The sequence below is a fragment of the Barbus barbus genome (genome assembly GCF_936440315.1).
Source record: "Barbus barbus genome assembly, chromosome: 6".
NCBI lineage: Eukaryota > Metazoa > Chordata > Actinopteri > Cypriniformes > Cyprinidae > Barbus > Barbus barbus.
Window position 1 is genome coordinate 35,356,815 of NC_136734.1, and position 25,282 is coordinate 35,382,096.

The 25,282-nt window shown below is 37.4% G+C and overlaps 3 protein-coding genes across 13 annotated transcripts in view; 1 reads left to right on the forward strand and 2 right to left on the reverse strand.

The window, feature by feature from the left end:
• gpr107 (G protein-coupled receptor 107) lies at window positions 1–16,984 on the reverse strand. 8 transcript variants are annotated; one of them, XR_013784375.1, is made up of 19 exons: window positions 16,828–16,984; window positions 16,511–16,633; window positions 16,230–16,280; window positions 15,415–15,503; window positions 15,181–15,320; window positions 14,094–14,122; window positions 13,685–13,741; window positions 13,409–13,531; window positions 13,189–13,322; window positions 12,974–13,049; window positions 12,644–12,717; window positions 11,435–11,552; window positions 11,182–11,312; window positions 10,996–11,039; window positions 8,252–8,301; window positions 7,480–7,563; window positions 6,084–6,363; window positions 4,472–4,593; window positions 1–966 (listed from the first exon to the last, which is right to left on the reverse strand). XR_013784375.1 is itself a non-coding variant. In XM_079420041.1 (18 exons), the coding sequence occupies exons 1-18, from the start codon at window positions 16,924–16,926 to the stop codon at window positions 876–878; spliced, it is 1,635 nt and encodes a 544-aa protein (XP_079276167.1). In that variant the 5' UTR covers window positions 16,927–16,984; the 3' UTR covers window positions 1–875. The 8 variants fall into 8 exon arrangements, 4 of the variants coding, with proteins under 4 accessions (XP_079276167.1, XP_079276168.1, XP_079276169.1 ...); XR_013784376.1 differs by having other exon boundaries at window positions 2–966; window positions 6,183–6,363; XM_079420041.1 differs by lacking the exon at window positions 6,084–6,363.
• ndor1 (NADPH dependent diflavin oxidoreductase 1) lies at window positions 16,985–25,158 on the forward strand. 4 transcript variants are annotated; one of them, XM_079420047.1, is made up of 15 exons: window positions 16,985–17,071; window positions 18,203–18,344; window positions 18,472–18,549; window positions 18,648–18,745; window positions 18,941–19,039; window positions 21,486–21,587; window positions 21,685–21,888; window positions 21,975–22,105; window positions 22,255–22,472; window positions 22,631–22,738; window positions 23,252–23,366; window positions 23,444–23,590; window positions 23,899–24,017; window positions 24,159–24,253; window positions 24,425–25,158. In XM_079420047.1, exons 2-15 carry the CDS (start codon window positions 18,210–18,212, stop codon window positions 24,567–24,569), a joined length of 1,794 nt encoding a protein of 597 aa, XP_079276173.1. In that variant the 5' UTR covers window positions 16,985–17,071; window positions 18,203–18,209; the 3' UTR covers window positions 24,570–25,158. The 4 variants fall into 4 exon arrangements, with proteins under 4 accessions (XP_079276173.1, XP_079276171.1, XP_079276172.1 ...); XM_079420045.1 differs by lacking the exon at window positions 16,985–17,071 and adding an exon at window positions 17,632–17,808 and having other exon boundaries at window positions 18,189–18,344; XM_079420046.1 differs by lacking the exon at window positions 16,985–17,071 and adding an exon at window positions 17,632–17,808.
• The window catches only part of ntmt1 (N-terminal Xaa-Pro-Lys N-methyltransferase 1), a 128,312-nt gene continuing 126,897 nt past the window's right edge, over window positions 23,868–25,282 (reverse strand). The window contains exons 5-6 of the mRNA XM_079420049.1: window positions 24,717–24,819; window positions 23,868–24,107 (exon numbers count right to left, since the gene is read on the reverse strand). Coding sequence (XP_079276175.1) covers window positions 24,745–24,819 — 75 coding nt within the window. The 3' untranslated portion in view covers window positions 23,868–24,107; window positions 24,717–24,744. The remainder of the gene's footprint in view (window positions 24,108–24,716; window positions 24,820–25,282) is intronic.

Consider the following 25,282-nt stretch of genomic DNA (forward strand, 5'->3'; position numbering starts at 1 on the left):
CAAATGAAACCATTGCACAGTTTAATACTGAAACACAATTTCATAAAGCTTACTCAAAGATAACTGAAAATAAGCAAATATTAAACATCAAAATAAAAGCATCCATTGCATCACCAGCAACCATAAATTACAAGATCCCTGAAATCATTTTAATCCATGTTTAATACATGTTTCTGGACACACTGGATCTATTTCATGAAAATCCATCGTCATCCATACACATTAAACCACAAATACTGAAAAAATACAAAGCAGCTGTCATCAAATCTGACTAAGCTTGAAAACTGTACATCTTATGTTTTGCAACATTAATCTGGGTTATGCATGTTTTAAGGGCTTGCATATTTACATAAAAAAGATTCATTTTGAGAACTCGGAGCAGGAAATAATTAATTTAATTTAACAGCTGAAAGAGACGTCACTGGCACGGCCGTTTTCTGCACATCGCAGTGACCTCACATAGGCTTTCACTTGACTAGAATGTACCTGTTAAAGTGCCACAGAGTGTCCAAGATCAAGCAATGTGTAGGAAGGTCATAAATAAATAAAAAAAAGAACCAAATAAAAAAAGATTTGCACACACACACACACACACGCACGCAATCATCAAGGTAAAATAAAAATAAAGCACAGCACCAAGCATGTCAATTAAAACTACAGTGGCAAAGGGAATCATGGAGTGCCTTAATGTGAATTCTCCATACTGTCTGTGCAACATTTACAGAGATAGACATATGTAGATATGGAACGGGGTGTCTTCACATGTGATCATGAGAGAAGGTCCACTGGGAATTCTGCACATGAATATCCCACATGTCAGCAGCTGGCCACAAAGTCCAGAGGCACACAGAACCAACACAGAATTGTTTCTTCCATTATGCCATGCTCTCCCTCTCCTCTGATGGTCCGTTTGACAGTTTCTTCACTTTCTTAACACCCTCTCCCATGGCTGTTGAGGTAGTTACACTGAAATGAAAAGAAGAGTATCATTAACAACAAAAACAAACTCCCGATATGTAGCAAAAACAGGGATAATTTGTCATTTGCAGGTTTCATTTGAAGCCAAACACACTTAAATACTCAACCACAAAATATTCAAGAGCTAAAAGAGTTTCTACAACAGATTTGGTTTTGGCGGACATGAAAGAAGTTAAATCTTGGTCAGTAATGCTGTTCTGAAATAGCTAACTAAAAACAGGTCCTCAAATAATTTCAAACTGTCCCAATTTTCTGATGAAAGCCCTTTAGCGATTTAGAATGCATACAACTGATGTTTAATTCATGAAAGACAGAATCCATTTCTTTAAACACAAAACAGTCATCTCTTAATCTTTCTGTTTTCAAAGAAGATTTGATCCACTGTGCAACAATTTTCAAAACACACGTGTCATTAAACTTAGCGTTTACATTTCGGCATAAAGTAAAAGACCTAGTGTATATTGTACTTTTGAATCGTTTCCCACTGAGCCACAAATGTTTGAATCACTTAAAGATTACATTTGCATTCATTATTTTCTAATTTTACACAAACAGCACCTTATTTATATACAAGCATTTCCATAAAAATTTGACCACGAGTTCACTGGCTAAGCATTCTGCATTAGTGGCGAGCATGGACAGAATGCTCTGAGCAGAAACTGAGATCAAGTGAAAGCGACACGCACGCATAAACTCTCTTGCTTTCATACTCTGCCCTTCTGTTCCTAATAATTATTTGAGTACAGATTGGACTACATATAGCTACACTTGTACCAGCAAACTGTTCACGGCTCAGATGCACCACACATCTACAGTATGAGGACCTACTGTTGTTGAAGAAACATTTACCCACTTGAGGTTAATTTTAAGTCAGGTCAAATGTCAAAGAGGAGGAAAAAAACACTGGATATGCACAGTGTACTAGAGTAAAATTAGGTGCAAACTTCAAGCAGCTTGGATTCTGTACCTCTCCAGTCTTCCTCCAGGCTCCAGACTTTGATGTCTAAATGAAATGCAAACTGTACTTTCATCTGAAAAGAGGACTTTGGACCACTGAGCAACAGTCCAGTTCTTTTTCTCCACAGCCCAGGTAAGATGCTTCTGACGTTGTCTCTGGTTCAAAAGTGGCTTGGTAGCCCTTTTCCTGAAGATGTCTGAGTGTGGTGACTCTTGATGCACTGACTCCAGCTTCAGTCCACTCCTTGTGAAGCTCTCCCAAGTGTTTGAATCAGCTTTGCTTGACAGTATTTTCAAGCCTGCGGTCATCCCTGTTGCATGTGCACCTTTTCCTACCCAAATTCTTCCTTCCAGTCAACTTTGCATTTAATATGCTTTGATACAGCACTCTGTGAACAGCCACCCCTTTCAGTAATGACCTTCTGTGACTTACCCTCTTTGTGGATGGTGTCAATGATCGTCTTCTGGATCATTGCCAAGTTAGCAGTTTTCCCCATTATTGTGGTTTCAAAGAACAAGAGATACCCGGAATTTATACTGTAGGGATGGTCATTTAATGAAACTCAAATGTAAATATTCTAGTTTTTTTAGATCCTGGATTTTTGACTTTCATGAGCTTTAAGTTCTAATCATAAAAATTAAAACAAAAAACCTTTTGAAATGTTTTACTTTACTTGTAATTAATCTAGAACAGGGGTGCCCAACCCTGTTCCTGGTGATTGACTGTCCTGCAAAGTTTAGCTCCAACTCTAGTCAAACACACATGCCTTTAATTTTCACATGATGCTGAAGACCTTAATTAGTTGCTTCAGGTGTGTTTGATTAGAGTTGGAGCTAAACTTTGCAGGACAGTCGATCGCCAGGAACAGGGTTGGGCACCCCTGATCTAGAATATATGAAAGATTCACTTTTTAAAATAAGTTAAACAAAAACAACAAAAAAGTTTTTCACGATATTCAAATTTTTTGAGATGCACCTGTACTATTGATTAATAACCTCAAGAGACCAGGTCATTCATTTTTCCCACTAATGGAGATGGACATGTATGGGAAGTTATAACCCATATGTTGCACTATATTAAAAGGTGCCTGAGATTGATCAAATTAATAAATAAATAAATAATAGTAAAACATTTAAAAAAAGCACAAACTTTGAATGCTCATGAGAGCGATGCTCTCCATTTTTGTGGTTGGCATCATCCATCTTATCTCTGTTCTTTGCAAGACTCAATGAGGACAGCTGAATCAGGCCGCACCACAAGTCACCCAAAAAAAAGTTTTTGGGAAAATAGGCCAAAAAAAGCACTCTGCTCATTCAGCTTGGGAGGTAGACAAGCGAGAGTAAAGCACAATGTCCTGTGTAAGGAAGGAGAGAGATACTGTGGCAAGAGGAGGTGGAGGAGGAGAAGGGGGAAAGTGCAAGCAAGGAACAAGGACATATGGAGTCACAGGGCTATTTTGGGAAGTGCAGGGGTGGGGGGTGGATAGAGCACATGTCGCCTAAGGGAACGCTGAATGTGGGGTGAATGGGGGGAAGGAGGGGAGGATGGGGGTTGTCAAGGAACAGAATTTGACTTGGACATCAGGGAGTGGAGAGGAACGCAATCCACAGACCTTTAGAGAAAGAAAAAATAAACAAAATCACAAGGATGGGGAAAAATGACAAAGCCTGAAGAGATGAAGACATTAAAACACACGGAATCATCTGACCTGATGAGGTCCCTCAAAATGCTTCGAAATAAGCAGCAAATGTTTGGGTGTGTGCGTGTAAATAAACAGGGCATGACAGGTTCTCTCAGCAAGGGCATGTAATGAGGAAGGCTACTAGGTCCTCCAATTAGGACGAACCCCTCTGGGCGTCTTCTAGAGCCATGACAGGTGGCTGGATCATTGTAAGCCTGTCTGTGTCACCAGGTCACAGCTGGTAACGGAGCACAAGAGGGTCACGGTATGTAGAAAAGCTGCGCGCGAAAACACAGAGGAAAGATGCCCTTATTATTGTAAAATGCAAAAAATTTGAGAAATAAGCGTTCAGACAGTCTGATGATCTCTTGTGCATTGTTATAGTCATCTGTGATGTGAGTGAGTCACATTATCTTGAGGAATCAAATTGTCCTTGATCTTTTGAGATAAAAGAATGATGCACTATGAAAACATGTCAAGGTACAGTCCATTCACTTCCATTCCAACTTGTGCGAACACTGGAAAGCAGAAATGCTCTTGAAATGTCCTGTCTTTTGCGATATCCACCTTATTTTTCAGTGTGGAAGTAAGCTGAATGTGGAAGGCTCAAATAAACAGAAGAATAATAAACATAAAACTCTTAACGCTTTAAACCAGTGTGAATTATTAAAATAATAATATAACAAAAAATACCAGTTTTCAACAAGCAGCATAAAATACTGTTCTTGTACAGCTAAAACATGTGGAAGCAGCTGAAAAGCTTGTACATTCAAGTAAAACGGCAGTGCCGACTCTAACATTAAAAATAAGGTAGATATGAACCAGTTGCTGTGCATTTATGTATGATTTCTTACACATCGTCCATCTCCATGTCTTCATCCTCCACAGACAGCAGTAGGTAGGGGTTGTAGGAAGCCGGACGGAACTTGTGTCCAGTTAAGAAGAAGAAGGTCAGAGTAGCCAGCTCATCCAGCAGCTACAAATAAAGAACAAAAAAAAAAAACAATATACTTTTTTCCATTTTGTTAATTTATTTTTTTTTAATTAATCTTAAACATTCCACACACTATGCATTTATACTATGCACCATGTACTCAACCATCTAGTATGAATTTTATAAGATTTTTTTTGTCATCCAACAATGGAGTCTGCTACACAAGGAAAGCTGTGACTGTTAAATGTATTAAGTGTTCAACAATCCACATTATATTTTTGTTGGTTAATTAGGTGTATTTGAAGAATGGAATGGAATTGGGCATAAGTACACAAACTGGGATGCATTTGCATTTTACACACTTCATTTATTTTGAAATTTAAACCACCGCATCCACAGAAGATCTACTCCTGCTTCTACATCGCTGCCTGTTTAGCCACGTCACGCACAGAAAATAAACAATAAAGATGGCTCCAAAGACAACAAGAAGCTTTGCAGTGCAAGTTGTGGAAGAACAGTCTTTGCATTACCTTCCTTCTGATCCCAACATTAGGAAAGAGTGGATGAACTTTATTTTTAATGAAGTTCCAGACTGTTTACAAACTAGGATGACTATATTCAGGGTTGCCAGGTTTTCACACCAAAACCCGCCCAATTGCTAATCAAAAATATCCCAAAACTAGCCCAATCGTGTTACAAGGGGGTCCTCCAGTAAAAATCATGTTCCGGGGGGTAAAATATGGATTTTTTTGGTGGCGCTCCCCTGGGAAAATGTGCATTTCAGGGACTAAATATTACATTTTTGGGGTCGCTTCAACCCATGAGCATGAAAAACAATTTGTGGCAACAGTGTTAAAGTAGTCTAATTCTATGGGAAAACACAGACTATATTGGATCTGAGTGAGTAAGTGTAACTGTTATTATTGCATGAACGAGGGCAGTCGTGGCCTAATGGATAGAGAGTTGGACTTGTAACCCGAAGGTTGTGGGTTCGAGTCTCAGGTCCGGCAGGAATTGTAGGTGGGGGGAGTGAATAACCAACACTCCCTCCACCCTCAATACCACGACTGAGGTGAGACCCTTGAGCAAGCACCGAACCCCAAACTGCTCCCAGCAATGCTCCGGTGTATGTTCACTACTGTGTGTACACTTGGATGGGTTAAATGCAGAGCACAAATTCTGAGTATGAGTCACCATAGTTGGCCACACACCACTTCCCTTTCCCCCTTTCCCTATTGTCTGTCAAACAGATCATCTGATATTTATGCGTTTTAAACCTAAATCACTGAAAGACATAGACTGTTAAACATACACAAGTGTTAGACAATCATAGCAGTGGGCGTTTACTTCGATCTGCCAGGCCTATTCAAACGGAGTGTTCAGATGGAGGGGATTTGGAGTCAAAAACAGGACAGAAAATAGCCTATTACTTCTACATTTAGTTTTTTGATGCAAAAATCTTGATAACGTTATAGGTAGACCTCAGAGAACAGTACAAAATAAAAAATAAAAAAACAATGGCAGTTAATGACCTCTTTAATGTAAAACACTTAGTGCAGGGGTTCTCAACCCTGGTCCTGGAGGGCCACTGTCCAGCAGAGTTTTGCTCCAACCTTGATCAAATCACCTGCCTGTAGTTTACTAGGGCTGTGTCCAAATTCAGGGTCTGCATCCTCCTTAGGATCCTTCCTACCCGGATGGAGGAGGTGGGATCCTCCGACGTCCGCAAAACCCGGAAGTCGGTGTTTGTGAATTTGGACAGCCTACCCTTCTTTCAGTTCCCTCCCTTACCCGTTGCTCGTATCCTGTCGCCTAGCAACCGTGACAGCGCCAAGCAAGAAGCGGGAAAATGGACAAACAAAGAGTTATTCTCCTCATTTTAATTCTTTTGGAAGAAATAAAGCAATTAAATAAATTAAATACTTTCTTTGCTCGTTGTCGGAGACTTTTTTATATCAGACTACAAGACAGTCACATCCAGGTAAGCCATTATAGCCTATTTTTATTTGTTTTTAAGTATTCTACTAATTTCTCCTACAAATTCATTGAGCCGAAGCATAAACTTTAGCTTGTTTTGTCAGAGAAACTCCTCTCCCACTCCGCTACCGCTCGCTTCGTCCGCCATTACGCTCTGCCGAAAAGAATTATGGGATAGGTAGGACGGGAAAGGATCCACCACACCCATCCTTCCAATTCGGGGAAAAGGAGGACGTATTTGTGGGCCGCATTTGAAGGATCCTACGAATTTGGACAGCCTTCGTCGCGGCGCTGTGACGTAACATCCTTCAAATGAGACTCCGAAGGATGCAGACCCTGAATTTGGACACAGCCTAGTAATCCTGAACAGCTTAATTAGCTGGTTCAGGTGTGTTTGATTAGGGTTGGAGCTAAAATTTACAGGACAGTGGCCCTCGAGGACCAGGGTTGAGAAAACCTGACTTAGAGGAATATATCACCTCAAATATGAACATTTTGTCATCATTTACTCACCCTCATGTCGTTCCAAACCTGTACAAGTTTCTTTCTTATGTTGAACACAAAAGAAGATCTTCTAAAAAAGTTTGAAGAACCAAGCAGTTGTTGGTCCCCATTGATTTCCACAGTGGGGAAAGAAATACTATGGAAGTCAATGGGGACCATCAACTGTTTGATTACCAGCATTCTTCAAAATATTTTATTTTATGTTCAGCATAAGAAAGAAACACATACAGGTTTGGAACGACATGAAGGTGAGTAAATGATTACAAAATTTTCACTTTTGAGTTTAACTATGCCTTTACCATTGCAAAAATGTTACAGATATGGTGCCTTGAACTTTTTTCAAGTTTATGCTTAATGTGAACTGCACTTTTGGCATACTTCTACTAAGTATACAGATGTCTGCCAGCGGTTAAATCTGTTTTGTAAGTTTGAGTATCCATCACTCACCTGGTAGAGCCACTTCCATTGGAAAGGAACAATGACCTTGATGAGACTGGCAATGATGCGGGTGAAATAAATATAGCATACAATCTGTGACACAGAAAGAGACGGTAAGAAGAAAAGAGACAGACAGAGGAGCCATACATTTATCTAAAGAATTAGATAATTGTGTTTCAGTGTCTCAAATGATTGTTCACATTTAACAAAGACAAACGACCAAACAAACAGCGCGTTCTAGTCTGATTTTGTTTCAAAGTTGCAACAAAATAAAGAAGAAATTTATCTGTCTGAAATGTATGTGACATTGATAAAGTGAACTCATCATGGTCAGATGTTCTTGCTTTCATTGAAGCGTTCAACAAAATACTTCATAACAACGTAATAGCTTTTCTATTCTTTAAATGATTAAAAAATTGCTATTAAATTGGGGAAATGCCAGTGGTTTTAGACTTTTGGAGCACACTGGACAAAGCTAGAGACACAGTTAATGGCAAATCAAGAAGTGACAGATGAAGCATTTTAAGTTATCACTGTGAAATAAACTACAATATTGCACTAAAAAAGTGAACTCAATGCATTCATCCACAAACCTTCATAAATAAATGCATTTATTCAGTCAGTGACTTAAAATCAAGCAAAACTAATAAGTCTAATAATTCTCATGCCATGACAGGCAGTCAGCCCTGCACAGAACTGAGCACCAGGCGTGTGTCTGTTTAAAATCACCGTGTCTGAATATAAGTTGGAAGTACAGCGAGACAGTGAAGTGAATACATACCATCACATAGTAGTGCCTAAAAAGTTTCAGTTGAGCCAGATTGATGGCAGCTACAAAGGGAAAGAGAAGTCAAACATTACGATTAAAACAGAGCGAGAGAGAGGGGATGAGCTGTCCTTTTACCTTTCATGCTTCAATTACTATGATTCTCGCTCCTGCTGTGAAAATTGTTCAAATCAGAAGGCAATCAAAGAGTATATCTTTGTGCCCTGCAAGGGACAGGCAGAAGATGAAAGCAGGAAAAAACGTGATAGGCAGCAATGAAACAATGATTACTTGAGAGGGGAAAAAGGGTGGTGATTGCCTGGAGAGAATATTTTCTCTTCAGTATAGGATTATATGAAGCCATAATACACAAAGGCAACATACAGTGGTGCTGCAGTATAATATACTGTGCCTAAATATTTCCACTTTTGTAACTTATAAGAGTTCATTTTTTCTGCAGTGGCAAAAATTGGGACACAAACAGTGGGGCTAAGGGAATAACCTGCTTCATTTTGAGTGCTGATCTTCCTCACACACACACACACCTGCTCTTGTTCATACTATCTAATATTGCTACTATATAATATAAGTTACTATAAGCATGTTAGCTTGATAGACATCCTCAGGGATCACATCAAAGATATGACAAAAGACAGCACGCATTCATTTCAGGCTACCAACCTGAAAAACCTCATTGTGCAAACATCACTATTTAAGAAGCACAAGGCGCAGCAGGAAGTTGTCATCAAAACCTGCACTTCTCTCATCATTACATTTTTTTTTTTCTCAGCAGGAGGTTAAGCGGTTTATATGTAAGATTTAAAGCATTGATCTGAACACTTCTGTGTATTTGAATAAGTCAACGCGAAGGATAAAAAATGCTATTTAAGCAAAAAATACAGTTAACAGACACACCAGTACTTCTGATAATTCTAAAGCTTCACTAGTAAAATGCACGCATTTTTAAGTACCATTTATGTAAAATAGATACAAATAGATTAAAAGTATATCAGATTAAATTGATATTGTATATAGTGTAGGTTTACGAGGAGAGTTCATGAAAAAAGTGTATTATAGCAAAAACAGTAATATAATGAAATTATTACAATTAAAATAACTTAACCCCAAACTTTTGAATGGTAGTATAAACACAAATGTAGGAAGATGATATAGAATAATGGCTAAACAATAATTCATAACTATTACCAACACCTTTTCCTGATGCTTTGTAACATTATTTGAAAATAACTATGCCAATAAAGCGCACTGAAATAACGATTTCAGCTCATAAATTGGAATGAGGTTATGCAGGCATTTACATTCAAGTAAAAAATCTGCACAAAAATGAGACTTGCAATACAGAATTTATGCATTTTTTCCAGATGATGGAATTTGCAAAGACCCCTTGCTGCAGGGTTGAATCTGTCTACTCATTCCCTGGATTTGTGGGTAGGATAAAGTCATAACCCAGGCTGGTTTCTATGAGCTATGACATTTGCAAGCTGCTTGGCATCTGCTGTCACAATGGGCAACAGTGCACGGTGGCAGAGCACATGCCAAAGAGAGCATCTCTAGCAGGATCAATTTTTCCACTCTAAAACTATCAAACCACAATAGAGAAATACTGTGTTGTTTCATGTTAGTAACAAATGTTGACACGTGACACATGCACCGTTTGCTCAAAGGTGCATGTGTCCTGACCAAACCCCTGCGTGACCATTCACTATGGCCAGTGTTTATAATGACGTCTAGGTCCATCGTTGTTTTCACCTTAGGATCAGTTCATCTGACTTCTGGCATCATAACAACACAAAATCAATGCAGACAACTGGTGCTCATAATGGGCAAATCACTGAAATGTGTTGACTTGAATTCTCCATATACAATGCCTATCAAAATTTTGGGATCGTAATTTTTTTTTGTTTTTTTTTGAAAGTGTAGTCTCTTACACTCACCAAGGTTGCAGTTATTTGATCAAAAATACAGTAAACAATAATAATGTGAAAAATTGTTATAATTACACATCATTTAAATTTATTCCTGTGATGGTAAACCTGAATTTTCAGCAGCCATCATTTCAGTCCTCAGTGTTACATGATCCTTCAGAATTCATTCTAATATTCTAATTTGGTGCTTATTAAAACTTTTATCGTTTTCACAGTTGAAACAGTTGTATTGCTTAATGCTTTGGTGTAAACTATAACACATTTTTTCAGGATTCTTAGATGAATAAAAACAACAGCATTTATTTGAAATGGAAATCTTTTGTAACATTATAAATGTTTTTTTACAGTCACTCATGATTATATTAATGCATCCTTGCTGGTTAAATGTATTAATTTCTTGAAACAACAATTAAAAAAAAATATCAGAGACTAAAGCTGTAAGTGAGAAATGTTTTGCATTTACATGGCAGAATTTACTATTTGGTTAATGTATGTTTAAATCAGCAAATCTAGAACTGCTGCATCATGGAAGACAGCACAATTCAGTTTCATGCCATAAATACCATGTCTCTTGAACAGCATGAAGAGAACAGCCAAAAGGAGGACAGCTCACATGACCAAGAAAATCATTTGGAAAGATTAAAAATACACACTTTCCATAATATCTCATTTTAAATTGCTTAAACATTGTGACACATGATTGACATCTTTTATAACTGGTTATTAAAAAGGCCATTGAAAATGGTACATGTGATGATCAAGTTTTATATCAGACTCAACTGTTGACCGGTGCTCTGATAATGTTTTACATACCTTTCCCATCTGTTGCTGATGCCTCTTGTAAATGTCTTATGGACCTATCAAACAAAAACAATTGAATAAAGATAAAACCCCAAAACAGCCAACAATTTACTCTTGTTAGTCAAGACATTATATAATTTATGATATAGAAAATTAAATCTGGGCCAAACTAAAAGGACAAAGATGCAGAGCACTCACCAGACAACTGGAAAGAGAATAGCCCCACAGCACAGCAGATCTACCAGAAACAAGATCTCCATCCACAGACCATACTCACTGGAGCCCTCCTCTGTGGACTCAATAATGATGTATGCCACATTGGCCAGAACCTAATATCAGAAGGCCAACAAGATCACATAACATTCATTACTGTATTTATCATAGGAGTGCAGTAGTTTAGCTTAAAAAAATAAAAAAACCCTACTCTCTTTAAAAAAAAAAAGACCAATACCTGCAGGGGAATAACGATCATGAAGATCTTTTTGTCTTTATCTGAGAGGATATGCTTGACAAAGGCCCAGCCAGTTCCTATTAATGCTATAGTGATGAACAACAGTGCCCCCTTCAGTCTGCATAAATGAAAAAAAAAAAAATATTCAGCAAAATCAAACAAACCACTCATATTGCTGAATAACTGTTACAGAAATCATGAAAACGGTACAGAGGTTTTAACCCAAAAAATAAGTTCACTATCCACCTAATCAACCAAACCAACCCTTCTTAAAAAAAACAGTATGGAATACATCAGTGGTTCTCAATTCCAGTCCTTGCAACCCCGCTCTGCACATTTTGTATGTATCTCTTATTATTTCAGATGTTTGTTCTATTCGACCGTAAGTGCCCTGCGAAGTTAACATCACAGGCTATATTTAGTTCAAAGGAAGTGTATATTTTCCATTCAAAAGTCATTTAAAATGTGTGAGACGTGAATTTAAATCCTATTTATTTAAAGAGGTATAATTATGTCACACTTCTCTAGTAAGTTTTGTCTGTGTGAGAAGACGCTGCAGGCCGTGGCATAGTGCAAATCCGTGAATGAATGTTCGGAAGTGAAGTAAACTTCAAAAGATTTCCCATGCTCAGGGAGAAGGGAGAAATGAACACTGTATAGGGACCCTGTCAAACGGAACACAGTTCATTCATGGAGCTCTCTTCTAACAAGCTGGTTATCTGAATTAGGTGTGTTAAATAAGAGAGACATGTAAAATATTCAGAGTGAGGGGGTCAGAATCACTGCACTACATGACCTTTGTCCAGATTTTTGCAGCCTCAAAGAATCACCACTAGTTGCTGAAAATGAAAGCCTTTGTGTAGATTTTGGGGAAACTGATTTTTCACATAAAAATTTATAATGCAATTTTTTTACCTTCAGACAATAAATTCAGTCAAAGGATATCAAACAAGCTGAAAAGAGTGTAGTAGTGTTCAATCTTTAGTCGATTGTATAATGTCCAAAGTTTCAAAGTCAGCAAGTATATGATGCCTAATGTTTAAAAATCTGCTCAGATTTTAATGGTTGTGTTATGTATTCCAGTGAGATGAGCAAAAACATAACTGCATATACGTCAGTCCTTTTTTTTTTCTTAAATGACAGTGCTTCACCCTATTCCATACACATTTCTCTCTCTCTCACACACACTTTTTATGTTGGTGAACTTACAAGTGAGTAATGTAATAGACCACAGCCCAGCCTTCAATAGGAAAACCCTGATTGGAAATGTAGTAGTAGTCAATCTGTAAAATAGGAATATAGATGTTAAAACAAAGGCGATGCAATGCTGCTTTTTGCCTTGGATATCTACGTAAATCAGTTTTGTGTGGTTCATAGAGCAAAAGGGAAAGTTTTCATGAAACTAACAAGGTTTGCTAATTTATGATGTATGATTTAAAAAAACAACAACAAAAAAAAACTTGAAATCTGAAAACATTTACGTAAAATATAAGCATTTCCCTTTAACATTCACATATAAACAAAGACGTAAACACTCACTGCATGGAAAATAAGGGAAAGGGACTTTGTGAATGGAAGAGCAGCCATCAGCCAATGAATCTTGTAAACATCAGAACTAAAAATGAGAAGGACATAATCACAAAATCTGCTTCACTAATTTTACAGGAGACAATATGAGACTTTGCTGCTCTCTACTGGTCATTTCTTGTAACATGTACTGTTTGAAACCTTCAAATAGAAATTGTGGCACTTACCTATGTGTACGCAAAACATGAACCCACAGCGTGCCGATGAGAAAGAAGAACATGGACATGCAGATGTAAAGCTTAGGTAAAGGAATCTCTCCTGCAGAGAGAAAGCTGTCTGGATTCTTTTCCTCGATGTTGATCTGAAATCGTATTCACCGCTTGAGTACAGACTTGAACTTCATTACATTTAAGGACACTGTATTTTAGAACTCAGAGAAACACTCACATCAATGTTGAAAGGCAGCATGTCTGACAAAGAGCTGTCCTGGTTTAGTGGCATAGAGTAGCAGTTGTAGAAATAAAAGTTATAAAGGCCTTGCTGCTCATCCGTTGTGACATTGAAGTAAAACTAGAACAAGAACAGGTCAGTCAGTGGAGTGCACAATTAGGCAGATGTCAAAAGAAGTACACCTCGAAATGGACAGGTATTAGTTTAGTTCAGAACTGTCTTGATGTACTTCAGAGCCCCATGAGCTCTCGGCAAAACCACTTCATGTCCCACCTGAAATGAGTAGATTTTGCCTTTGTTCTGAAGAGGATAGGTATCTTCTGTCTTGTTCTGGGGGGGGGGGGGGGGGGTAATAACATTAAAGTCGGTTAATGCAGAACTGAGACATTAAGGCCCGGTTTCATAGATGGGGCTTAGCTTAAGCCAGGGCTAGGCATTAGTTAAATTGAGGTATTTAAGCAGCTTTTATAAAAATGCCTTACAAGAAAACATTACAGGTGTGCATCTTGAGACAGAACAATGGCACGGACATATTTTTAGATATGTCAGAGCAAGATATTTTCAGTTGAGACAACTCAACCATGCATTTTAGTCTGGGACAAGCCTTAAGCCTCGTCTGTGAAACTGGAGGTAAGAGAATCTTTTCAGACTAAATGCAGTCATAATTAAAAACAGATCTCACCTCAACATCTCGCTTGGATTTAGAATCCGCTACGAATTAACAGGAGAAAAACACAAAATCAAATTAAAAAGTAGACTGATACAAAACAGGAATGCAAAGGCAACATTACAACTGCATGAATTAAAAGGCTTTCATTTTCAACAAATGGGATGAAAACATTTACAAACTATTGTCAAGTCACCTTTATTTATATAGCGCTTGTAACAATAAAGATTGTGTCAAAGCACTTAACAGTATCAGGAGGATAGAGTGTCAGTAATGTATAATAATAAGATTAAACACTCAATTTTCAGTTAAAGGCACTTCATTATTGAATTCAGTGATGTCATTGTCTAGCTCAGTTTAGTTTAAATAGTATCTGTGAAATCAAATTGACGATTATCACTAGAAATTAAGTGTCCCCAACTAAGCAAGTCAGAGGCAACATCGGCAAGGAACCAAAACTCCCTCTGTGACAGAAAGGAGAAAAAACCTTGGGAGAAACCAGGCTCAGTCGGGGGGACAGTTATATTGCTATTTTTACATTATTGCAATTTCTAACAACAATAGTATTATGTAGTTAGGTATTTTATTATATTTTTAGTTATTTTCTTTTATTGTATTTTTTATTGTTCGAAAAGTCTTTTATGGTCACCAAGGCTGCATTTAGCCTATTCGAAAAAAAAAAAAAACAACAAAAAAAAAAGTTTTCTAGCTGAATATACTTTAAAACTGTACCCCCCCCCTCCAAAAAAACATTACTCCAGTCTTCAGTGTCAGTTCTTAGTTGGTGTTTAAGAAACATTTTTTATTTTTATCAATGCTGAAAACAAGTTATGCAGCGTAATTCTTTTCTGGAAATTGTGATTTTTTTCCCCAGGATTCTGTGATGAATAGAAAGCTGAAAAGAACACTTTTTTGAAACAGAAATCTTTTTTAACATTATATATATCTTTGCTGTAATTTATGACCAATTTAATGCATCTTTGCTGAATACAAGTATTCATTTTACATATATATTAAAAAAAAACTTATTGACCTCACATTTGAAATTGTATGGTTGTGTATGCTATGATGTAATATCCAGTTCAAGATAAGAAAGACTTACTTTTAGACTGAGATCCATCATCCGGCCCCTTGTCTTGAAGATCTTGGCCCTTTTCAGTTTGTTGTTCCACAATGTTTTTGGGCACCACAGGTACGATTTTGGGAAACACACCAGCCTCTGCTGAAGTCTTCTTCCTCACTCTGAGGACATCACAAGTCATGACAGAACATTCATAAACTGGATAATACTACCAAATTCATATTAACTGGGGAGGGTTTAAATAGTAAAACTCACAAGTTATTTTTGAAGTCCAACAAGAGAAGCACCCCTGCAAAATTACTACTTGGATCCTTTTTTAGAGGACAATAGTCAAGACCCTCGTCCTGCGTATTCATAAAAGAGGTCATCAGTTATCTGACTCAATTTGACTGAAAGATCATAAAGTTAATGCCAATTTAATGTTAGCTTTAATCTAATATGTGACCCATGACCACAAAACCAGTCATAAGGGTCATTTTTTGAAATGGAGCTTTATAAATCCAGCTTTCCATTGATGTAAGGTTTGTTAGGATATGACACTATTTGACTGAAACACAACTATCTGAAAATCTGGAATCGGAGGGTGCAAAAAAATCTAAATACTGTGAAAATCACATATATAGTTGTCCAAATTAACTTCTTAATGCATATTACTAATGAAAAATTAGGCTTTGATATATTTACGGTACAACATATCTTCATGGAACATGATCTTTACGTAATATCTTAATTTTTTCCATAAATTGATCGTTTTGACCCATACAATGTATTGTTGGCTATTGCTACAAATGTACCTGTGCTATTAAGACTAGTTTTGTGGACCAGGGTCACATATACACTCACATATTTAGAGGATATTACGCTGAAAACACCCTCATTTCCTGGTTTTGTGGTCCAGGGTCACAACTTATATTGTATGAATCGTACTGTACTGCTATTAAATCCTTAACTGACAAGATAAACTAACAATAACAATCTACAGACACATTTAATACAAAACACTGGTACCAAAACTGTACAGCAAAAGCACAGAATTAGATTCAGATGGACACTCAAAGGCAGATACTGACCAAATATGTGGAGAAGCCATTATTGCTTGCACGATCTAGGCTAAAACCAATCTGTAATAAATAAGTAAAAATGAACGAATGAATTAAAATATGAGAGAACACATTAGAATGATGTTTCATAAAGAAACCCAGTCAGTTTTTACTGATCAACATACTGCAGGTATGATAATGAGAAATAGTGTAAAGGGTGAGATAAAAACATCCATTAATAACGTGCAAGACATATTCATATTGATTTATTTCATCATATTATTCATTTAACAGACAGGACGGAGTCTGACCGTGGAGCTGTCAATGTTGTCCGTCTTTCCATTACTGAAGCTGAGGCTGTTCATGCTCATATTCATATAACCAGCTTTATAAAAGCCGAATGTGTTCAGATGGACCCGCTGACGGATGTCATCCTGAGAGAGAACAGTCTTTAGATGCTGAGATGCGTTTAAATTATCATCTGTTTAATCGCACTTGCATTATAACAACAAAACGGTTATGACTGATGAATCATAAGACAGCATCCGTTGCATTAAACAACAGTGACGACAATACAGTGACTATACGAATATCCTATAGCAACATTTCTAGCACAGCACACACATACCTTAAGTACGAGATGATGGAGTCGACATTGACTTTCTATGATAAGAGCCGTTATAATCGCATTAATAACTGTAAACATACACTTCTTCCCGGCCGCCATTTTTAAAACAGCTTTAAAAATAAGAACAGGTCAATCGAACTATTATTTCCGGTTCACAAATTTAATGAACGACGCCCTCTAGACAAAAAATGTCATTCCAAAGTCCAAGAATATGATCTCGGATCAGTTTTCTTAATATTGCTAAGTAAGTTTTAACCACAAATAACAATTATTTTAAACATCCCCTTTTGTGAATATGTGTGGTGATTGTGGGTATGTGTATTGAAGTCCGTTTCCGCCACTAAATAAAAAAACTGAAAAGGTAATTGCGACTTTTTATCTCACAATTCTGACTTTTTTTCTAAAAACTGGACTTAACTCGCAATTGCGATTTTATACCTCACAATTCCGAGAAAAAAGTCAGAATTGCGAGTTTTTATGACTTTATAAATAGTAATTCTGACTTTACATCTCGCAATTCTGAAAAAAAAGTCAGAATTGTGAGTTTATATCTTATATCTTTTATATTATTAAAAAATACAGTCATAATTGTCTTAAATAATCTTACATTAAGTAACACACGGTATCTCTATTGTTTTGGAAGAAGCATGTATGCTTGTTTGTTTTTACTTTTTTGATATGGACCTATGGGTCTGAAATAAAGCATGAATTGAATTGGAATATTATATATAAAATCCAATTTTATACATGTTTCCCGAATTTTTAGCTTAGGTCACAGTGTCGTGAATAAATTGCACAGCTGTCGTAAAATGACGTTGGCACGAATGGAAAATTAACTCTGCCGTAAAGCGCTCCATGACAACATTCTGATGTCCCGGTGAAGTCCGTTCTACACTCTTTTTTTTTTTTTTTACTGTCAGGCTGTGCCAGTCCATGTGCTGACGATAGTGAGGGTATCACTTAAAGTGCTTATATCTTTAGGTAAGCCACTCAATCTTACTCAATTGGAATATTTTCTGTATCGTAGATCACGATAAGATGCAGGGTATTGCATGAGAATCGTCACGTAGACCAGCGTTTCCCAATCCCAGTCCTTGCGCCCCCCCTGCATATTTCGTATTTATCTCTTATCACCTACGACGTTTGTTCTACTCGACCACAAGTGCCCTACGAAGTGGACATCACAGGATAGTCCGCCATGATTCCAGTTCGAATCTTTACATCCGTCGGTTCTACAACTAACCATTGAATTAGTCTCATAAAAAGTTCCAGTATATTATTTTATAGTGTGCTGTTTTTATCTGACGTTGATTGCTCAAAAACCACATTAAATAAATGCATTTATTTGCTTCTCTGATCAGTTGTCTGATTCCAGTGACAACATGAGCACCCACGCTCTGCTGGTCCTGTACGGGAGTCAGACGGGAACAGCGCAGGACACAGCAGAGCGGATCGGCCGCCAGGCGCAGAGGAGGCGGATGAGAGTCCGAGTGGAAGCTCTGGACAGTTACAATGTGGTCAGTGCACGATGCCTAATACAGTCTGCAGTCATACACAGACATGCACTGAGTTGGGGTATGGGGTTTATTGGTTAACAGTAACGCTATAACTCATGAGCTCTTTTGCTCTATGTGTCCTTGTTAGGCGAACCTGATCTCAGAGTCTCTGGTAGTGTTCATCTGTGCCACCACAGGACAGGGGGATCCTCCAGACAATATGAAGGTCAGACTATAAACAACAATTTAGTCACTAAACTTTCATATTACATAAACCTTTCACGCATTCCATATATTTAAGTGTTCTATATTTGCTTCATATAGAAATTCTGGAGATTCCTGTTCAGGAAGGCTTTGCCTGCTGATTCTCTTTGTCGTCTTGACTGTGCTGTGCTGGGCCTTGGAGACTCCTCGTATCCAAAGTATGATGACTGAGCAGATGTTCTGCTTACCAAACCTTTCTTTTTCCTTTGATGTATTGTTGTTGTTTTTTAATCTGCATATTTTTTTACATTTCAGTTAACTTGAAAGGGTAAATAATCTTTTAGAACTGATGTCACTGGTGTTTTCATGTTACACGACAAGCAATGCTGAGACCGTTTTGGGCCTCTTTCCAGGTTTAACTTTGTTGCTAAGAAGCTCCATAAGCGTTTGCTTCAGCTTGGTGCTAATATGCTGCTGCCTGTTGGACTGGCTGATGATCAACATGATCTGGGGTGAGCAGAGATTCCCATTACATACAGACTAAATGTATGTTTATTCTCTGTATATATATACACTGCCGTTCAAACTTTTGGAATCCCTTTACAACATTTTCAATGTTTTTAATAGAGTCTCTTATGCTCATCAAGGCTGTATTTATTTGATAAAAAATCAGTAATATTGTGAAATATTATTGCAGTTTCTAATATTGGTTTCATATTTTAATATACCCACAATAAAATATCATTTATTTCTTTGACGCAGCACTGAATTTTCATCAGCCTGTCTTCAGTGTCTCATGATTCTTCAGAAATCGTTCTAATATGTTGATTCATTATCAGTGTTGGAACTGTTGTGCTGCTTAATTATTATTATTATTTTGGAACCTGTGATACTTTCTCTTTGATTCTTAAAGTTAAATTTATTCAAAATAGGAATCTTTTCTAACAATGTAAGTCTTTACTATCCCTTTCTATCCCCAAAATTTGGAATAGTAGTGTACATTGTAACACAAAATTTCTATTTTGAATAAACTGTTCTTTTTTAAAACTTTTTATTTATCAAAGAATCCTGAAAAACATATCACAGGTCGGACACGCACACACATATGTCTGGTCAGCTGTCCTTGTAGGGACTCTCCATAGTCGTAATGGTTATTATGCTGTACAAACCATATTTTCTATTGGCCTACACCTAAACCTACCCCTTACAAGAAATTGTGTGCATTTTTACTTTCTCAAAAAAAAAAAAAAAAAACACTTTCTGTATGATTTATAAGCTTTTGTACCCATGGGGACCCTCCCCACCATGATACGAGTCCCCATGAGTACCAAACCATATATGTATGTATGTGTGTGTGTATATATACATACATACATAATATATATTATAGTGCTGCTTAAAAGTTTGTGAACCCTTTAGAATTTGCTATATTTCTGCATAAATATGACCCAAAACATAATCAGATTTTCATATACGTCCTGAAAGTAGACAAAGAGAACCCAGTCAAACAAATGAGACACAAATATTTTCTTTGTCATTTATTTATTCAGGAAAATTCTCCAATATTGCATATCTGTGAGTGGCAAAAGTATGTGAATCTCTTAGATTAGCAGTTAATTTAAAGGTGAAATTAGAGTCCATCTGTGCAGAGGTGTTTTCAGTCAGTGCAATGACTATCAAATGTCAGTACATGACCTGTTTTATTCAAAGAACAGGGATCTATCAAAGTCTGATCATGTTTGTGGAAGTGAATCATGTCACGAGCAAAGGAGATCACTGAGGACCTCGGAAAAAGAGTTGATGTTGCTCATCAGGCTAGAAAAGGATAAAAAAACCATCTCTAAAGAGTTTGGACTCCACAAATCCACTGTCAGACAGATTGTGTACAAATAGAAGAAATTCAAGACCACTGTTACCTTCGCGTGAAGTGGTCAACCAACAAAGATCACTCCAAAGCAGAACGTGTAATAGTCTGCGAGGTTGCAAAAATTCCCAGGGTGACTTCTAAGCAACTAAAGGCCTTTCTCACATTGGCTAATGTTAATGTTCATGAGCCCACCATCAGGAGAACACTGAGCAACCATGGTGTGCATGGCAGATTTGCAAGAATAAAGCCACTGTTCTCCAAAAAGACAATTGTTTGCTAAAGATCATGTGGACAAGCCAGAGGGCTATTGGAGAAAGGTTTAATGGATGGATGAAACCAAAATAGAACTTATTGGTTTAAATGAGAAGCTATTATGTTTGGAGCAAAGAACACACTGCATTTCAGCTTAAGAATCTTATCCCACCTGTGAAACATGGTGGTGGTAGTATCATGGCTTGGGCCTGTTTTGCTGCATCTTGGCCAGGACAGCCTGCCATCATTGATGGAACAATGAATTCTGAATTCATATACTAAAGGAAAATGTCAGGACATCTGTTTAAGAACAGAGTCTCAAGAGAACGTGGGTCATGCAGCAAGACAACAAGCCCACGCACACAAGTCATTCTACCAAAGAATGGTTAAAGTAGAACAAAGTTAATGTTTTGGAATGGCCAGTCAATTTCCAGACCTTAATACAATTAAAATGTTGTGGAAGGACCTCAGCAAGCAGTTCTTAGGAGGAAACCCACCAACAGAGTTTATGTGGTTTTGAACTAAGGAATGGGCTAAAACTCCTACATGTTATTGTGCAGGACTGATCAGCATTTACAAGAAACTTTACCTTCAGTTACTGCAGCAAAAGGGGGGCACACCAGTTACTGAAAGCAAAGATTCACATACTTTTGCAACGCACAGATATATAACACTGGATCATTTTTCTCAATAAATAAATGACAAAGAAAATATTTTTCCTCTCACTTGTTTGATTTGCTTCTCTTTGTCTACTTTCAGGACTGTGTGTGTTTTATTTATATATATAAAATGTTATGTGTACAGCTGATATATCTATATATCTTTTTATTACTCCTCAGGCCAGATGGTGTGATTGACCCCTGGTTGATTTCGTTCTGGCAGAAAACCCTGTCTCTCTACCCTCCTCCAGCTGGCCTCGCTCCACTCCGCGAGGAAGAAAAGTAAGTCTGTCAACTAATCTAACAATAATGTTTTATTAAATTAATGAATTCAAATAGATAACAATTCATATATTTATGCATAATCTATCTTTTTCAGACTTCCAGTCCGATACGTTTTCCACTTCCTAGATGAAGTCCCAGACAAGCAGACTGAGCATCTCCAGACCCCTGATAATAAGGCCCCTCCCACCCCACTGCAGCCTTTTCCAGCTCGAGTTGTGTTCAATCAGAGAGTGACTGATCTTCCACACTTTCAGGATGTCAGGCATATCGAGTTCGACATCACCGGCTCCAACATACAGTGAGCATATATCAAATATAGCTAATCAAATCATACAGATTAAATGTCATCAAAAAATATGAAAAGATTTTGTCTATCTCTGACAGGTACAGTGCAGGGGATGTTGTAATGATGAGACCCTGTAATGCTGCAGAGGATGTGGAGCAGTTCTGCCAACTACTGAAACTTACTGACCCAGAGAGATACTTCACACTAACTCCCACTGACAGCAGCACAGGTGAGACTTAACACCCTAAAAAGAAATGAACATTCTGTCATGTTGTTCCAAAACCACACATCAAAATTCCTCAGAACATCTCCTTTTGTGTTCCATGTGAGAAAGAAAGTCTTACCTTTTAAACTCTTATGTTGCTCTCCTTCCTGTAGCAGCAGTCCCTGCGTGTCTTCCTCAGCCCTGCTCCGTTCGCTTTCTGGTGGAACAGTTCCTGGACATTTTTGCTGTTCCACGCCGTTCCTTCTTTGAGGTGTTGGCCACTTTTGCCACTAATGAGCTGGAGCGTGATAAACTTTTGGAGTTCAGTTCTGCTCAGGGTCAGGACGCTCTTCACTCCTACTGCAACCGACCCCGTCGAACAGCCCTGGAGGTCAGAGATCACTTGACTGTTGATGGGAAATAAATACAACTTTTTTTTTTTTCATTTCAGACACTGATTTCTGTTGTCAAATGGAGTAGGAAACAGCTGTGTTTCTACAAAATGTTTAACGTTATTATATGTGTAATCCCTTTCTAATGTTAACTCAGGTACTGGCAGACTTCCCTCATACCACAGCCGAGTTGAGCATTGACTACTTGATGGATCTTTTTCCAGAAATTCAGCCTCGCTCCTTCTCTATTGCCTCGTCACTCTTGGTAAATATTTTTAACGTATATATTTACGTTTGTATATATTTGTTAAACATTTATACAGTCTGCTGTTCATATGTTTGGGGTTAATAAGACTTTTTTAAAGAAATTAGTATTTTTATTTAGTAAGAATGCATTCAATTGATTAACAGTGACAGTAAAGACATTTCTAATGTTACAAAATGTAGATCAATTCTTTTGAATTTCCAATTAATCCAAGAATTCCAAAAAATAATTATTGTTGTTTCCACAAAAAATATTAAGAAGCGATTTGTGCAATGAAAATTAAGCACCAAATTAGCATATTTGAATGATTTCTGAAGGATTATTTGACACTGAAGACTGCAGTGGCTGCTGAAAATTCAGCTTTGTGTTCACAGGAATATATTACATTTTAAAATACATAAAAACAGAAAATATAAGAGACATTTTTCAAAAACTTTATCAACCCTAAACGTTTGAACGGTGGTGTAAACATAATATTTCTTTGTCTTTCTAATTTTACCTTTTCCTCTGCAGCAACACCCTAACCGCATCCAGATTTTGGTTGCCGTGGTGAAATATAAAAGCATGCTTTTTACGCCACGCAAAGGCCTCTGCTCTTCCTGGCTTGCATCTCTGGACCCTTCTAGAGGTTGGTCTAATCAAACTGAAAGAAAGTAAAAAACAGTCAGTAATGTAATCTTTATTGGTGTCCTATATGCTATTTAGGAGATGTTTATGTACCGCTTTGGGTGAAGAAGGGGAGTTTGAGTTTCCCTCAGGACCCAGACACCCCTGTTATAATGGTGGGACCAGGGACCGGTGTGGCTCCCTTCAGATCTGCCATTCAGGAGAGGGCTGCTCAGGGGAAGATGGGTGAGTTTCTTGGATTTCCCAGTTTTTCAGAAATGAAAAAGATTGAAAGTGATCAAACTTGTATTTTGCTAAAGAAGTTTATGGTGAGATTTTCCTATAAAGGTCTGATGTATTCTGCTTTATTTGTGCAGAATGGTAACAATCAGGACATGGGGCCTATTTTTTTAAACTATACCTTTATAAAACTGTGATAATACAGAATTTGATAAGTAGTGACTGAATGTGTGTCATGACACATAATGCTGTGACTAAGTCACTGAATAGTTAGCGATAATACCTTCTAACTGAAGTCTTGTCTCCTGTTTCAGCTAATGTGCTATTCTTTGGCTGTCGGTCTGAATCAAAAGACTTCTACTGTCGATCAGAATGGGATGAGAAGGTCCAGGCAGGCCAGATGATCCTTGTCACAGCCTTCTCCAGAGATCAGGTCAGACAACTTTAAGAATACTGCGTAGGTTTGTCCAAGAAGCCAAATATCCAAAATGTGCAGTGCTGGGTAGGTCCCAAGAACACTTCCCTGGAAATGTTTTCAAATTTTCAATCAAATTTTAATAGGATTCATTTACAGGAGGAAAAAATCTATGTTCAGCATCGTGTGAAGGAACAAAGCAAACTTTTATGGGATCTGATAGCAAAGAAGAATGCGTTCTTTTACATAGCAGGGTAAGTCTTTTTTTAACATCAAGTGTAGGCATTCAACAACACTTTACTAAAACATTTCAGTTGTTAGCAAATGTCAAACCCTTACATGTATGGTTGGTTATAGAGCAATATGACAATACTGCATATATTAGGAGCATTACAGAAATGAGCTCCCTTTCCCTTTTCACCCAGGAATGCCAAGCAGATGCCCACAAGTGTGTGTGACGCACTGAAAGAAGCATTCCAGAAAGAGGGTGGCATGTCTGAAAACCAGGCACAGGAGATGCTGGATGCCATGGAGAAAGCCAAACGCTTTCAAAGTGAAACCTGGTCCTGATCTCTCTATTAAACAGATAGCCTTAATAACCAACCGCCTCATGTGTGAGAGTCTGGACTGAGATTAAATGGCCTATACACACCAAGAACGAGAACTATAAATATAACTCTGCTATTCTTTAATATTAATAACGATTTAAATCTTTACCGTTATCATCCTTGGTGTGAACGGGCCTTTAGCGTTGTGGTCCGGCCACTTTCTTCTCCAGTTTCCAACTTCCTTTGATAATGTCTTGTTTTGTTGTATAAAACTGAAGGATAAAGTGATAAAGACTTTGAAACGAAAGTTGGAAATAATTTAAAAAAAAATTTTCATAAAATAAATATTGACCAAAATATGTCCATATCATCTCACACTTGTATATACTACATCAGTGGTTCTCAATCAGAGGACCTCCACAGACCGTCAAGGTGGCCATGGGATGACTTGAAAGTAATTAAATTTATAAAACATTATTAATATTAAAATAATCTAAATATAACAAAATAGAAATATCAAGATGGAAGCTGAAGTCATAATTTTATTTTCCCTCAATAACTACTGTTTTTCTGAAACAGTTCTGAAGTCATTAAATATCAATAAAAAGTTTAAAAGCAAGCAGCTTTGCCATAATTACAGCAGACAGATCGTAATTATCTTACAAATATAGCATATACGGGGGACATGAATATTGTGTTGGACAACGAGGGGCCTTCAAGCCAAAAATGTTGAGA

Coding starts and splice junctions, on each gene's coding strand:
- ndor1 (XM_079420047.1), top strand. CDS start 18,210: ATGAGCACCCACGCTCTGCTGGTCCTGTACGGGAGTCAGACGGGAACA. Junction 18,550..18,647: donor ATCCTCCAGACAATATGAAG/GTCAGACTATAA, acceptor TGCTTCATATAG/AAATTCTGGAGATTCCTGTT. Junction 22,473..22,630: donor CCCGTCGAACAGCCCTGGAG/GTCAGAGATCAC, acceptor ATGTTAACTCAG/GTACTGGCAGACTTCCCTCA.
- gpr107 (XM_079420041.1), bottom strand. CDS start 16,926: ATGGCGGCCGGGAAGAAGTGTATGTTTACAGTTATTAATGCGATTATA. Junction 11,553..12,643: donor GTCTATTACATTACTCACTT/GTAAGTTCACCA, acceptor TCATTTATGCAG/ACTGAAGGGGGCACTGTTGT. Junction 967..4,471: donor GACATGGAGATGGACGATGT/GTAAGAAATCAT, acceptor TTTTCATTTCAG/TGTAACTACCTCAACAGCCA.